General features: G+C 49.8%; 1 protein-coding gene across 29 annotated transcripts in view; it reads right to left on the bottom strand.

The window, feature by feature from the left end:
- The window catches only part of ZMYND8 (zinc finger MYND-type containing 8), a 130,743-nt gene that overhangs the window by 87,838 nt on the left and 28,985 nt on the right, over window positions 1-13,920 (bottom strand). For 26 of the 29 annotated variants that reach the window (XM_082361160.1, XM_082361157.1, XM_082361150.1 and 23 more), the window contains one exon: window positions 2,786-2,934. The exons of 1 other annotated variant lie outside the window; for it this stretch is intronic. In XM_082361160.1, the coding sequence (XP_082217286.1) occupies window positions 2,786-2,934 (149 nt within the window). Of the gene's footprint in view, window positions 1-2,785; window positions 2,935-10,958; window positions 11,082-11,117; window positions 11,476-13,920 lie in introns of those variants that run through there. 2 more of the 29 variants (XM_082361144.1, XM_082361158.1) reach the window with 2 other exon arrangements.

Genomic DNA, 13,920 nt, shown 5'->3' with positions numbered 1-13,920 from the left:
AGAATGTTTCTAGTCCAAACCCTATTTTACAAGGTAACTGAAGCTCAGAAATGGGAAAGCAACTGACAAGGCCCCACAGTGAGTTTCCCAGATGCAGTGGGACAGGAAAGAGTCAGGTCTCCAGGTCTGGAGCCCTTCCCTCCAGAGCCATGGCTCCGTTAACTCTTCTATCAGTACTGCAGATAGGAGAATCATCTTCAGAAGCATAACCGTGCCCTGTGTCCGGTCACCCCTGCTCTGTTCCACATCCACAGTGCATTCTGTATTCATGAGCTCCCGCCCTGTGTCCAACGCTGGGGTGAAAGCAGCCACTGGACACTGACCACTTTCTGAGGCTCCTACCAGAGGGGGACAGAGATTTACAAACACACCATTGTGGTCACGAGGCTTAAGTGCTATACAAGTGGTATGAACACGTGGATGAGGAAGGGAGAGAAGAAAATGTGTGCACTGCCTAACAGTTGATTAGTTTCTAGAGAGAGAGATGTGAGCCAATTCTTTTTCTTAATGTCTTCTATCTTTTTCTTTTTTTTTTTTTTACGTGAGCCAATTCTTAAAAGGACAGGAGGAAGTCACAAAGCACGAGTGCATGTGTGCACACACACAGAGGAGCCACTAGGAGACTGTCTCTGTCCAAGGGGGACAACATCTGCTTCATGACTTATGGGAACTGGTAAGAGAGGGTTTGCCGTAAATTAAGGTTTGAGGATTATTTATAGCCTTCATGTTTCTTTCTTAGTCTTCAAGCTCGACAGCTATGGGATGGCTCCTGGGTGACAGGGGTGGGTGGTCACCGGCTTCAAGCCAGCCAGGCAGATGTAAGCTTCTTACTCACTGTGAGGCCTTGGGGAGGTGACTTAACCTCTCTGAACCTCTGTGTTTTCATCAGTAAAATGGACACAACTGCAGCCCTTCCTCACAGCATCATTATAAACATTAACGCAGAAAAAGGCTTACAACAGGATGGGCACACTGTAAGTTCTGCTTTTAGTATTATTCTCACCAACACTATTATTATACATGTTTTTTCAAATTGCAATTCCTCCCAGAAGTTTACTTAGAACTCACCAGTTTTTCCTCCTATAATAGGATTCCCAATTCATTAAATCTGGGCTATTCAATGCAGAAGCTACAAACCCAGAGGTGGCCACTTAAATTTATTAAAAATTCAGTTCCTCAGGCACATCCGCCACTTTTGTAAATGCTCAGTGGCCACACATGGCTTGTGACTATCCCGCTGTACAGTGCAGGCCTAGAACATTTCCACAGCTGTCGTTTAATTATTTCACGGATAGTCTGGGTGATTATTCCTCTTAATGTAGACTCCGGCTTAACTTCTTTTTTTGTTTTTTTTGTTTTTTTTATTTATTTTATTTTTGGCTGCGTTGGGTCTTCGTTGCTGTGCACAGGCTTTCACTAGTTGTGGCGAGTGGGGGCTGCTCCTCGTTGCAGTGCGCGGGCTTCTCATTGCAGTGGTTTCTCTCGCTGCGGAGCACAGGCTCTAGGCGCGTGGGCTTCAGCAGTTGTGGCATGTGGGCTCAGTAGTTGTGGCACGTGGGCTCAGTAGTTGTGGCTCACGGGCTCAGTAGTTGTGGCTCACGGGCTTAGTTTCTCTGCGGCTTGTGGGATCTTCCCAGACCAGGGCTCGAACCCGTGTCCCCTGCATCGGCAGGCGGATTCTCAACCACGGCACCACCTGGCTTAACTTTAATTATTATTATTTATGTCACTTAGCTCAATTCCTCTTCACAACAGCCCTGCAAGTTTGGTAGCACTAAGATCATTATTCCCATTTCAGTAAATGAGAAGACAAGGCACAAAGAGGTTAACTTGCCCACAGCCTCAAGGCAGCAGCAGAGCTGGCACTTCACTATGTAATTCTGAGACAGAAAATAGATTCACGCACAGAAATGTCCCCCTCTCACAGTCCTGGTCATTTAACCATTGCTAGGTTTCTTCCCATGAAAGCAACAATCTTGTTTTATTCAACCTCAAATCCCCAGGGCCCACTTCGGCATCCATAATCTGCACAAATCGATGAATACATCCCAATGGATCCCCGCTGAAAAGGTATCAGACCTGTTGGGCATCCTGTTTCCTCCAACGCTAGGAGACTTGACCTCATAGTACACTAAAACACCTCTCATTTTTTTAAGTCAGAAGAGTAGCTAGCCTGCAGCAGAGAATTTTAGAGCTAGAAGGTTCCTAAGACAAGATCCAAGATGGCACAGATTTTTGCATCTAGTTGACTGGTCCTGGCTGCTGAGGGAGGGTGGAGTCTGCCAGAGACTGTGCACTCTGCGAAGGGTGCATAGTGACCAAGTACCCAAGTCGCAGTGGGCAGTGGGTAGGAGGGCAGCTGTCTCTCACCACAGACCTAAACCCATTCTTTTACAGATGAGAAAATTGAGACCAGAAGGGAGCATGCCTCAGCCACACAACCACCTCCAGGCAGAGCTCGGCACTGTCCTACGGGCACAGCCTAGGAGGGCAACACCCTCAGGCCACATGGGCAAACAGTCCTAACATGTGGAAAACGAAATCCAAGGAAAATCCCCAAATCCTAGAGCACGGTATCTTATCTGGGTCACTGCCCTTGTCCCCCAAAGAGATCTGAAAAACCCACTGGAAATTTCTGCACAGGCCCACTTTGAGCTGCCCTTCTTGTCCTATGCAAATGACAGCCGGAGCAAGGCAGCTTGCTAAAATGCCAAGCACACCGGCAGTTAGAAAAACGACAGCCTCTGTCCCCCGGGTGTGGACGCCATTCCCAGTGGCCTTTTACCTGCTCTTTATTGTTATTGTTCAGTAAGCCGGGTTTCTTTTTCTTTTTAATGGGGCTTGTTGATGTGTCCTGTGGCGAGTGGCCATTGGAGGAATGCGGAGGGCTGGGGAACTTTCTTTTCTGGGCTGTTCTCTCTGTGGAGCCAGGATCTGAAAGAGACACACAGGACCACATATTTTAAAGCAATCGGGGAAGGACTAGGCCCCGCGGAAAGGGGGTGTTAGGGACACAACCCATTTTGTCCCCAAACCTAATGCCATTTTAGTGACCTTCCTCCTAGAATATACTTCCCCCCCACCCCCCATCTTCATTGCCTGTCTCAGAGGTCAGTCGGTCTTTCTTTAGCCGACGTAACATTTCTGTAAAAATTTTAATTCGCCGCCAAAATATAAAAATTAAGAAACTTCAAATAATACCCTAGATTTGGGGCTTCTATTTAAAAAAAAAAAAAAATCAGGGCCTGCAGGGCCTTATGGGACCAGATGGAGCTGAATACCAGCCAGCCACTTTTTAGATGGGAAAATGCCCCCCATTTTGTCACAGTCCCCACCCTTCCCTACTGTGTCCCTGTTGACGAGTCCATGACCCAGCTGCCATGAGCTGTCACACACCCATGCCTGATGGCAAAAGCAGGAAACCATAAAAAACAGACCAAGAAAAGAAGGCCACACACTTCAAGAAAATGAAGGCAAACATACTTCGTGGTGGAAAACAACATTTATTCATGTTTAACAGGTTAAAAAAAGTATAACTGCGTAAAAAAAATATACCCCACCCACCAGAGTCCCCGCGGCCCAGTCACCAGTAGGCGTCATGTTTGCGACTCTCCTCCAAAGAGATCAACGCAAACTACATTCTCACCCGATTCTCATCTGAAAAATGCCAACCCCACCCTTGTCAATCAATCCATTCCTTTCTAGCTTTATTCTCCCAGCATCTCATTAAAACACATACATTTCCACCACCATCCAATCTTCACCTGCGAAGATTTGAATCCATTCCATGCCAGATGGCTGCCCTGTTAGCTTAGGGAGGATACAATGGAATGCCCAGGGGCACCTTCTGTCCTTGAGGAATGAAAGCTACAGGCACCAAAAGAGGAGAAAGCTACACCGAGAGCACAGGTGATGAGACGGGATGCGGAGTCCGGAAAGATGACTATCCACAAAGATGGTCTGATGACCTTCCCTGTCCAGGGTTACCTCTCAGGCAAGTCCCAGCACGCAGGCTGTGTTATGTGTCACAGCCCTTTGTCTGGACAGGAGCTGCTGAGGCAGATCAACAGGGTCCAAGATGGCCACATGCAAGGCCTCCTAGTGGTTTACTTTTTTTTTTTTTTTTTTTTTAATTTATTTATTTATTTATGGCTGTGTCGGGTCTTCGCTTCTGTGCAAGGGCTCTCTCCAGTTGCGGCAAGCGGGGGCCACCCTTCATCGCAGTGCACGGGCCTCTCACTATCGCGGCCTCTCTTGTTGCGGAGCACAGGCTCCAGACGCGCAGGCTCAGCAATTGTGGCTCACGGGCCTAGTCGCTCTGCGGCATGTGGGATCCTCCCAGACCAGGGCCCGAACCCGTGTCCCCTGCATTGGCAGGCAGACTCTCAGCCACTGCGCCACCAGGGAAGCCCTAGTGGTTTACTTTTGACTGAAAGCTGGAGCATCCTCCAGCAGGCTCATAAAGACAATGGACCACTTTTGCCAAATCCAATCTACACAAGGGAATTCCCCAGGCTCACCAGGCGGACTGCAGGAAAATCCTGAACAAACGTTCAGGTTGCTGCACTGTGACACAGCCCCGAGAGGAAATTAAATGCTAACCACAGACACCTTGAGGGAGAAGAGACCCCAGAGTCAGGGGACCATCCCACAGACATCAAAACAGCGGCCTGGAGAACCCAAAGGGTTGTCCCAGCAGCACACAACAGCTAGTTAGCGGGAAAATGCACTAAAAAGATGCAGCCTGGGATTGGCAAGTTTCCCCAGAGAGCACCTCCTCTCATTCCCACAGGGATCCTCAGCCCACTTCCCCACCATTCACTTTCTCTATAGGGTCTTTGACCCAACCATCTCCTCCTAGAAGCACGTCTATAGACATGGTCACAGTGCAGCAAAGCACATGCAAGATAATTCAACTGCATCACTGTGTGTTAATTAAGACTAGAAAGGACTTACGTGTCCACAAACTGGGAGCTGGCCTGATAACATACTGCGGGATACAGCCATGAAGAAGAATGAGGCACCTCTAGACAAACAGACGTATGACAATCTCCAAACTTCTGCATCAGGTTAAAAGAGCAACACATGAAAATACCAAGGGCATTCTTCACAGAACTCGAACAAATAATTTTAAAATTTGTATGGGAACACGAAGACCCCGAATAGCCAAAACGATCTTAAGAAAGAAGAATAGCGCTGGAGGAATCACACTCCCTGACTTCAGATTATACTACAAAGCCACAGTAATCAAAACAGTATGGTATTGGGACTTCGCTGGTGGCACAGTGATTAACAATCCACCTGCCAATGCAGGCGACACGGGTTCAAGTCCTGGTCTGGGAAGATCCCACATGCCACGGAGCAACTAAGCCCATGTACCACAACTACTGAGCCTGCGCTCTAGAGCCTGCGAGCCACAACTACTGAGCCCGCGTGCCTAGAGCCCATGCTCCGAAACAAAGAGAAGCCACCGCAATGAGAAGCCCGCACACCGCAATGAAGGGTAGCCCCCGCTCGCCGCAACTAGAGAAAGCCTGCGTGCAGCAACTAAGACCCAACGCAGCCAGAAATAAAATAAATAAATTTATCAAAAAAAAAAAAAAAAAAAAGCAATGCATGTCTAGCACCATTAACAGACTAACACACACAGCCCAAGAAATATGCGGGTTTTGTCTTTCTCTTTTTTTGTTTTTATCTTTGTTTTATTTTGTCTTCTATTTTTTCCTTTTTTAAATTTTTTTTGAAAAAGATGTTTTATATATATTCTTAATTTACATAAGCCTAAAATATTCCTGGTTGAACACAAGAAATACAAGCTCTTAATGGAGACCGACCGGTGGTTGCCTCAGGGGAGGAGAGCTTGCAAAGGGTGGGGGAGGGATTATTTTCCACCATGTGCCCTTATTTATCATGTGCCTGGACTACTTTATCTTAAAAAGGAAATATTTAGAAGGTTCAGCGTCACATAAAAAAGCAGCAGGTGCAAACCAACGCCAGTAATGAGCAAATGACAGAGACCTGATTCAGGATAAAAGACGTCACCAAATGGACAAACTTGGGGCTGATCAGCGTGAGCGTGCAGACCCCAGGAAGGAGTTTGGGATTTGTTCTACGTGGATCTGATAAACCCAAGTAACTCTGCTCAAGTGTCAGAGGATGGGCATTTAAGAAAAGCATTTTGGGGGCTCAAAGGAGATGTGTCCCAGAAGAAATGGCACCCTAGCCAGGCAAAAAGGGAAAGCCATTGGGCCAAGGTTTTGATTTCACATGTATTATTCCGTTTGTGGACAGATTTTGAAAGAGAGCACGTGAGCAACGTCAGGCCAGTGGAAAGCTAGGAACAAATTCAGGGAAAAAAACAAGTAATGCTGACCCTTGAACAACACAGGGGTTTGGGCTTCGACCTCCACACAGTCGAAAAATCCACGTACTGCTACCTCTGCCTCAAAAACAAAGGAACTGATAAAGGACTCACCCAAGGGCGGGAAGCCGAAGCAGTCTGCACAGAATCAGGACTCAAACCCTAGATTTTTGTGACTCCACATAGTGTGGTCTGTAATCAAACACAAACTTTCCCCTACATTTAAAAGATTGGTCAAATGAAAACACAGATACTCTATTTACTGAAAAAAATCCACGTGTAAGTGGATCAGAGCAGTTCCAACACGTCTTCTTCAAGGGTCAACTGTAGTGTGTCGATGTTTCTCAACGGAGCACTAGTGGATTTTGGCAGGGACGGCTCCTCCTCGTTGCCAGGACAACCTCGGCCCCCTCCCACCCACTGCCATTGATGCTTCCAAACACTGTGACGACCAAAAGTGCCTCACATACTTCCCAATCCCTCCCAGGAGTGGTACTAGCCTCCTGGAACACCACAGAGCTGGAGCATGGGGCATAGTGGACGAATCCCACAGCCCAGCCCACACCTGGTCAACGCCTGGGGCCAGAAAGGTCTCCAGCTCCTCCCACTGCAGTGTAAGTCATTCACCTGTGGCTGAGATCTCCTAGGATGATGGTTCCCCAAGAGCTGTGCTCACACAAGCAGCAGCAGTATCACCTACAAATTTGCTAGAAATGCACATTCTCAGGCTCCAGGCCAGATCTACAGAATCAGAAACTGGAATAGGGCCCAGTGATCAAGGGGTTTAACCAGCCATCTGGAGGATTAAGGTGCACACTAATTCGAGATGCTCTAGGGTGTATGTGTGGGGGATGGAGTGTGAGTTCCCCAGCCTAGAGATTCCTGCTCACCTCCTCTCCTTCCTCATCGCTACCTGTAGGGTTGGTTCAGAACCCAGGAAGCGAACGCCAAGCAAGGAGGCAAGGACAAAGAATGAAAACAGCTAAACACATGACCCCAGCGACACATCTGTAAAATGGGAGGAGAGATGGAGAAAAGCAACAGACCAGTTCTTACCCGGAGCCCATGAAAATGCTTCAGGGCCCCATGATCCACATGCCAAGGTTCCGTACGTGGATGCAGTTTCTTGGGAAGAGGGGCCATAGCCTACTTCACCTTCTCACAGGAGACATCAACTCTAAAGATTAAAAAACTACAGGGCCGGGCTTCCCTGGTGGCGCAGTGATTGGGAATCTGCCTGCTAATGCAGGGCACACGGGTTCAAGCCCTGGTCTGGGAAGATCCCACATGCCGCGGAGCAACTGGACCCATGAGCCACAGCTACTGAGCCTGCGAGTCTGGAGCCTGTGCTCCGCAACAAGAGAGGCCGCGATAGTGAGAGGCCCGCGCACCGCGATGAAGAGTGGCCCCCGCTCGCCGCAACTAGAGAAAGCCCTCGCACAGAAACCAAGACCCAACACAGCCAAAAATAAATAAATAAATAAATAAATAAATAAAACTACAGGGCCAGAGGATCATAAAGTCTCTTTTAACTTCACAATTCTTTAATTCCGTGTGAAAGCGGGGCGGGGGGATCCCTAGAAATGAATATACTCATAAGCCATTGAGCGCTAAGGAGACAGTTTTACCTAAGGCCACCAGGAAACGAAAGGGCAGCAGTGAGAGGAGGGGTCTGCCCCAAGGCTGCTCATACCTAAGAGGGTCCTCAACCCTCTAGTCTGAGCAAAAGAGAAAAACCCCAATTCCATTGCTGGTTACAAACACACCGACTCCCTCCAGAGTTAATGAGCGTTCAGTGGCTGTATCCAAGGGGTAGAAATTTAATAGATTCCACAACAGACACATCTGTCAACAGCAGAGGCTTCCACTGAAGCCTCTTAGGGAGAAAAATTGAGAAATGCTGGCTGGATTCAGTGTCCTTCCCAGATATGAGACAGCAGGCCAGCATTCTAACTTAAAAACCTACCCACTCCAAAGGAGGCTAGGCCTCTGCTGGTGATAGAATGGTGGGTGGGAACCTTGCTGTAGTCGTGGTAACAAAGCTGCCTTGAGGACCTTTTCCAGAAAGCTGAGTCAAAGGTTTTGTGGGGTTTTTTTTCCTCCCCTCTTTAATGATTTAATTCTGACAGGTACATATTTCTAAATGCATTTCATGTATAAACGTGAATGATGACACACAGCCACTGTACAGTGAATCACCAGGGAAACGGTTCACCCTTGATCTGAAAGACCCTCCTGGCAAGTAGCAGGACCTGGGATTCTACAGGCTGGCCCACCCCCTCCATCCCAAAATAAGTCCGGTTCTGAAGGAGTTAACGTGGGCGAGGGAGTAGAGCGGTCGAGAAGAAAAGGCCAGAGCAGTGACTCAGGAAAACAGCTTGGTATGGAGCAGGAAGCAGCAGAAGTTTCCCCTCCCGTGCCATTTCACTGAAATCTTAATAATAGGGCGAGGTCTACTGGGTATTTAGGAGCCAAGCATGTGATGACATCCTCCCTGAACCTGTGCCTTGTGATAGGTCAGAAATAATCCCGCTCGGGCCTTCCTAGATGTCCCTTGACCTAAGGGACGCCTTCCTTCAAGATAACCCAGCCTCTTAGCTTTCCTGAGCCTCGGGTATTAACAGCTAAGATGTTCTTGTATTGCACACAATGCACCAGACCCTGTTCAAAATGCCTTTCACGTCCTTCCCTCTAAGTCACCCACCCAAGATCACACAAGTAGCCGGGCTGGGATCTGAAGGAAGGCAGTGCGGCTCCGAAGGCCCAATGGGTGGCCTCACCCCAGGGAGAGGTCTGTCTCAGCTCTGCAGCCCAAAGACTTCCTAATTCAGGGTCTCAAAATGTTTTAGGAGTACACTCTCATTTTGCCTTCTTCCTTTCCAGCTGCAGAAGGTGTGGGCTGTGGGGATTGGAGAGCTCCAGGAACCTGGAGAAAAGTGGAAAATCATGGTGTGTCACTTGCTGATGATGCAAGTTTTCTCCCAAAGGCGCTTCCCAGGGAGCAGATTCACCTCCCGACCTTCACTGGTGGCACCACAGGCTGGTCTACACCACAAAACAGGCTGGGGGGCTGCGCGGCCATCTCCCCTCCTCCAACACTGCTTCCCAGTGTCCATCCATCCAGGCCAGGCACACCCCACCCCCACTCACATCCGGCGCCTGAGTCACAGCACTTGCCCTTCTCCAGAGTCTAGGAAATGACACACCAGTTACAGGGAATTGTCTCCTCCGGAGAGAGAACGGGCCCCGGCTGAAGGCCAGGCACTTCCTCTGCACTCCAGGGCCTGGAGGACCGGCCCTGTGGCGTGTTTTTGTGGGTGTTACATTTCCTTGATGAGGTCAATGGCAAGATCGACAGGGGCTGAATGAAAAGACTCTCGGTCAGCAGGCCCGAACCAGCAGCCAAGGCCATGGAAGTAGGGTGACCAACCACTGGTTGACTGGAGATGGACCGTCAAGTGGTCACCCTACAGTGAAGTCAGGCCGGGTGGCAGAGGATACAGAGTGGTCAGGACCTAGTCCTGCTGCCACCCTGCAAGCTCTTTAACCTCTCTGTGCCTCTGGTCTTCCTTCCGTCACATGGAGATGGTGGTACCCCGTGGAGATATCCACAGATTAAACGAGTTAATTCATGTGATGCTCTTAGTGTAATACCTGGCAGAGAGGAAGCACTCAATAACAGCAGCTGTTTTTTTTTTTCAAGCCACACGCATTCCTCTTCCTCCTCCTCTTTTCCCTCTGCCTCCTCCACCACCATCCCTCTCCAAAAGCAGAGCTGAGTTCTCCAAAGTGCATCTTAAATCAATGCCACAGCTTCAGTTACGGAAACGCCAGCCTATATAAAGTGGAGCCGGGAATCAGCCCAGGGCACGATTTCTCCACGTCCACCGGACCACGCAAAGTCCAGGTTTCTTCCTGTAACGGCCAAGGCAGGGGCAGGGGCCTGTGCGGGCTCGGCCACGAGGACACGCGGGGTAACTGCCAGCCCTCGCCACGGCCTCCCCCAAATGTGACCACACGCTGCTCTCCAGGAGCAGCAGAGCCTAGCACAGTGCATCATTTCAAGGCGTTTCCCAAAGACACAGAGCGGGTACCTTAACAGACCTCCCTCCCCAGGAATCTTAGGGCCCTCTCCAGCCAGTAATTACATCCTAATGAAACAAAAGCCCGGAATGTCCCCCAGGCCCGGGACCAGAAAAGGAGAGGAACTAGGAGCAAAGCATGGGGGTGGGGAGGGCACATCATTTTTCTTGTCACAGACAATGTCCAAGCCACAAGGAACACGTAAGCGACAGAAACTCTCAGGCGAATAGTTTGCTGACTCGGAGCATCTCCTGGACCCACAGACTCTGGAAGACGGGGCCGCAGCCTGGGCCTCCCCGGGGAGAGGCTGCACTGGCCTAAGCTGGGCTCCTAAAAGGTCTCCCGCGTGTGACTGTGAACTTCCAGATCAGGAAAAGAAGGGCTGGAATGGAGATGAGGCAGTGGGAGGAAGAGGGTCACTCTCAACTTGGAGGAAATGTCACTGTACCAGGAAGCCGGGTACCGCAGAGGCCAAGCAAGCGAGGGGCAGGTAACCCTGGGATGGGGCGCTTACCTGCCATCGAGAAAGCTCTGCTGTTCTGAGGGCCTAGCCTCTCTTTTAAAGAGAACTGAGGCTCCCACACGGCACACATTCCTGCTTCCGGAACCTCAGCAGCCTCTCCCAGGGGGAGGAGGAAGCAGCACAGCCGACAGGCTAAGAGTCACCACTTACCAGGCTGACCAGCGCGGCCAGGACAGCCTCACCTCCCTGCAATCAGGCAGCCCGAGGCCCGGCGACGTGCCTTCGCGTCCCTGGGCTTTCGGCTCTAATTTACCACCCTCGGCAGACGGCAGCTCGGCTGAGCTGAAAAGTCTTCAGCGCGAGCACCGAAGAGCCATTTATTTCGCTGATGTGGATAAACACAACGAGCTGCAGTGGTTCTACTCGTCGGAGTGCACAGATCAGAAGGCGGGTGGAGGTGGGGGATGAAGTTGGGATGGTCTGCATTCTGAAGGTGTTTTGAAATAATTGTTTCCAATTATCTTGTTTCCAATTATCTTTAGTTCTGATGTGCCTCTCCCAGCAATGAGAAAACCATCTTCCCAAAGTACACACACAGACTCAATCTCCCTCTCCCCTCCCCTCCCCCTTTTTCTCCCCCTCCCCCCTCCATCCCTTCCTCTCTCTCTCCGCCTCCCCCCGACTTCCCTCTCTCTCTCTCTCTCTCTCTCTCTCTCTCTCTCTCTCTCTCTCTCTCTCCCCCTCCCTCCCAGTAATGCAGAAGTGGTGATTAATGGGCACATTCATATGTAAAAGATAAACTTCCAAACTCTCCAGGCAAGACAGAAATTGCTTCCAACGAGGGAGAAGAGGCTGATTTACAAATGAATTCACTGTTTAGGCCTCAACATCTAGAGGCAATTGCCACCACGTAGCCCTTTCTCCCTGCACCTCCCTCAGCTGGGATGAAGCCCTCTGGAAAAAACGACGACATCTCAACAGGAATTTCCTGGTTCCAGAATGCCAAGCTCTCTCTCGGTCTTCACAGAGAGGGGGAGGCCGGGCCTAACTCCCTACAAGAAAAACCGCTGCACCCCACCCACCCGTTCAGCAGGTCCAGGCCCAGAAGGCTTGCATCCGACGTTGTGTACATATCTGAGGCCCTGAAAACTCTGCCAAATCACCACAAAGAAAATGTGGAGAAACCAGTTGCCTTTGGCCTTTACGGTAGCTGGCGGAGGAGCAAGCTCGCTGGAGGAGCTGATTCTAGTGGCTGAAGCCCATGTGCATTATTATCTAGGCTGCAGGGACTCAGCTCAGGTTCTGCAAAGTTCAGGTGCTGGTGGGTGGCTTTCAAATTGCAATAGGGAGTTACAGCATCAGAGGGACAGTTCAAAAACAAAAAGACTGCCAGCAGCAGCTGAAGCAGCAAAGCGGGCTGGAGAAGAAAGGGGGATAAAGAGGCTGCAGGGAAGGGGGCAGATGGAAGAAGAGGTGCTGCCGCTCATAACCAGGCAACGTTCCCCACGCGCCCTGGGCGGGGCCTGGCCTCTCTAAAAGTCACCTTGACGAAGACTAAGAAAATTCTCTAGGAAGACACCAGGGAAGAAGGGACCGGCCCTCTAGTCACCTCATGGCCTTTCTTTGAGAAAGCAAAGATTTGTAGGCCCAGAATGTCACCCAAATTACCCTGGTCAAAAGGATGCTTAACATCACCTGGATACGGAGGTCCCCAGGCTTAAGAGTGCACGCAAGGGCGGATTAGCACAGCCCTTGCAACACACCTTAGATGGAAGCCAAAGATGGGAAGTAACTTCAGCGTCATCCATAGGGGACTGACGCGCAGCCATAAAATGAAATAGAGAAGGAATCACGTCTTTATGTACTGGCCTGGGGCAAAATTCAAGTGAAAAAAGGCCAGAAATAGAACCTGGGTGAAAAGAAATAGGAGCTGCGTGGGTTCTGGGTTTGCAAAGGCCTGGAGGAACATCCAGGAAATCAGCCAACACTGAACTCCTCTTTGAATTCTTTCTGATCCCTGTCACGTATTTAACTATTTAAGGTATTTTTAAATGACTATGGGGAGAAACGGATGATAACAAGATCTATGGGACTCTCCCTACATGCCAGGGACCACGTCGGCATCCCCAGCCCCCAGCAAGCAGAAGGAATTCAGAACATCCCCCCACCCCGCCCCCGCATTAATCAGGTGCTACTTTTAAGGGGCTCAGGTGTCTAGAACAGTGTAAAACAGTGGTTCTCAACCCGGTCCCCCCCAGGAGACACTTGGCAATGTCTGGAGACATTTTCGGTTGTCACCCCTAGGCAAAGAGAGAGAGGTTGCTACTGGCATCGGTACAGGCAGAGTCCAGGGATGCTGCTGAACACCCCACGGTGCCCAGGAGAGCCCCCCACCCCAGAGAATGATCAGGCCCAGGAAATGTCAACAGCACCCGATGTTGAGAAACCCTGGGGGTAAAGAAACTTCCAGCGAGCTGCCACGCAGGTCTAACCTTCTGTCAATACACCACCCACAGAGACATCTGCAACCATTAAGAGGAAAGTAGTGCCTTATGTTTCACCTGGCGGCCCTGACTTCAGATTTCAAAGAGAAGAAAACAATGGGACCAGTCAGTCAACAAATAGTCACTGAGCAACTCCTAGACATCTGGGCTCCCAGGGAAGGGCCCTGCCCGCCATGGGAGGGCAGCCAGAAACAAATAATACTAATAACAGCTACCTTTTGTTGACCACTTATCACCTGTGAGACACTGTTCTAGATACAAATGTCAATTGACTTACTCCTCACCGCAGTTCTAGAAGGAGGTAGGACCAGAGACTCCTCATTTTATTGACGAGGAAACTGAGGCCCAGAGAGAAACAAGCCCATGAGGAAGTGGCTAGTAAATACAGGATGAATACAGAATATGTTCAATCTAGAAATACTGAATAAGAAACTGATTACAGATGGACAAAAAGCTGAGCAGGACAAATTCCGGGAATTTGTGAATACACATTAGGGAGAGGGGTAGCC

Source organism: Balaenoptera borealis, assembly GCF_965194805.1.
Source record: "Balaenoptera borealis genome assembly, chromosome: 16".
Taxonomy (NCBI): domain Eukaryota; kingdom Metazoa; phylum Chordata; class Mammalia; order Artiodactyla; family Balaenopteridae; genus Balaenoptera; species Balaenoptera borealis.
Note: the sequence above shows the minus strand (reverse complement) of the source record. Positions and strands in the feature narration are given on the sequence as shown.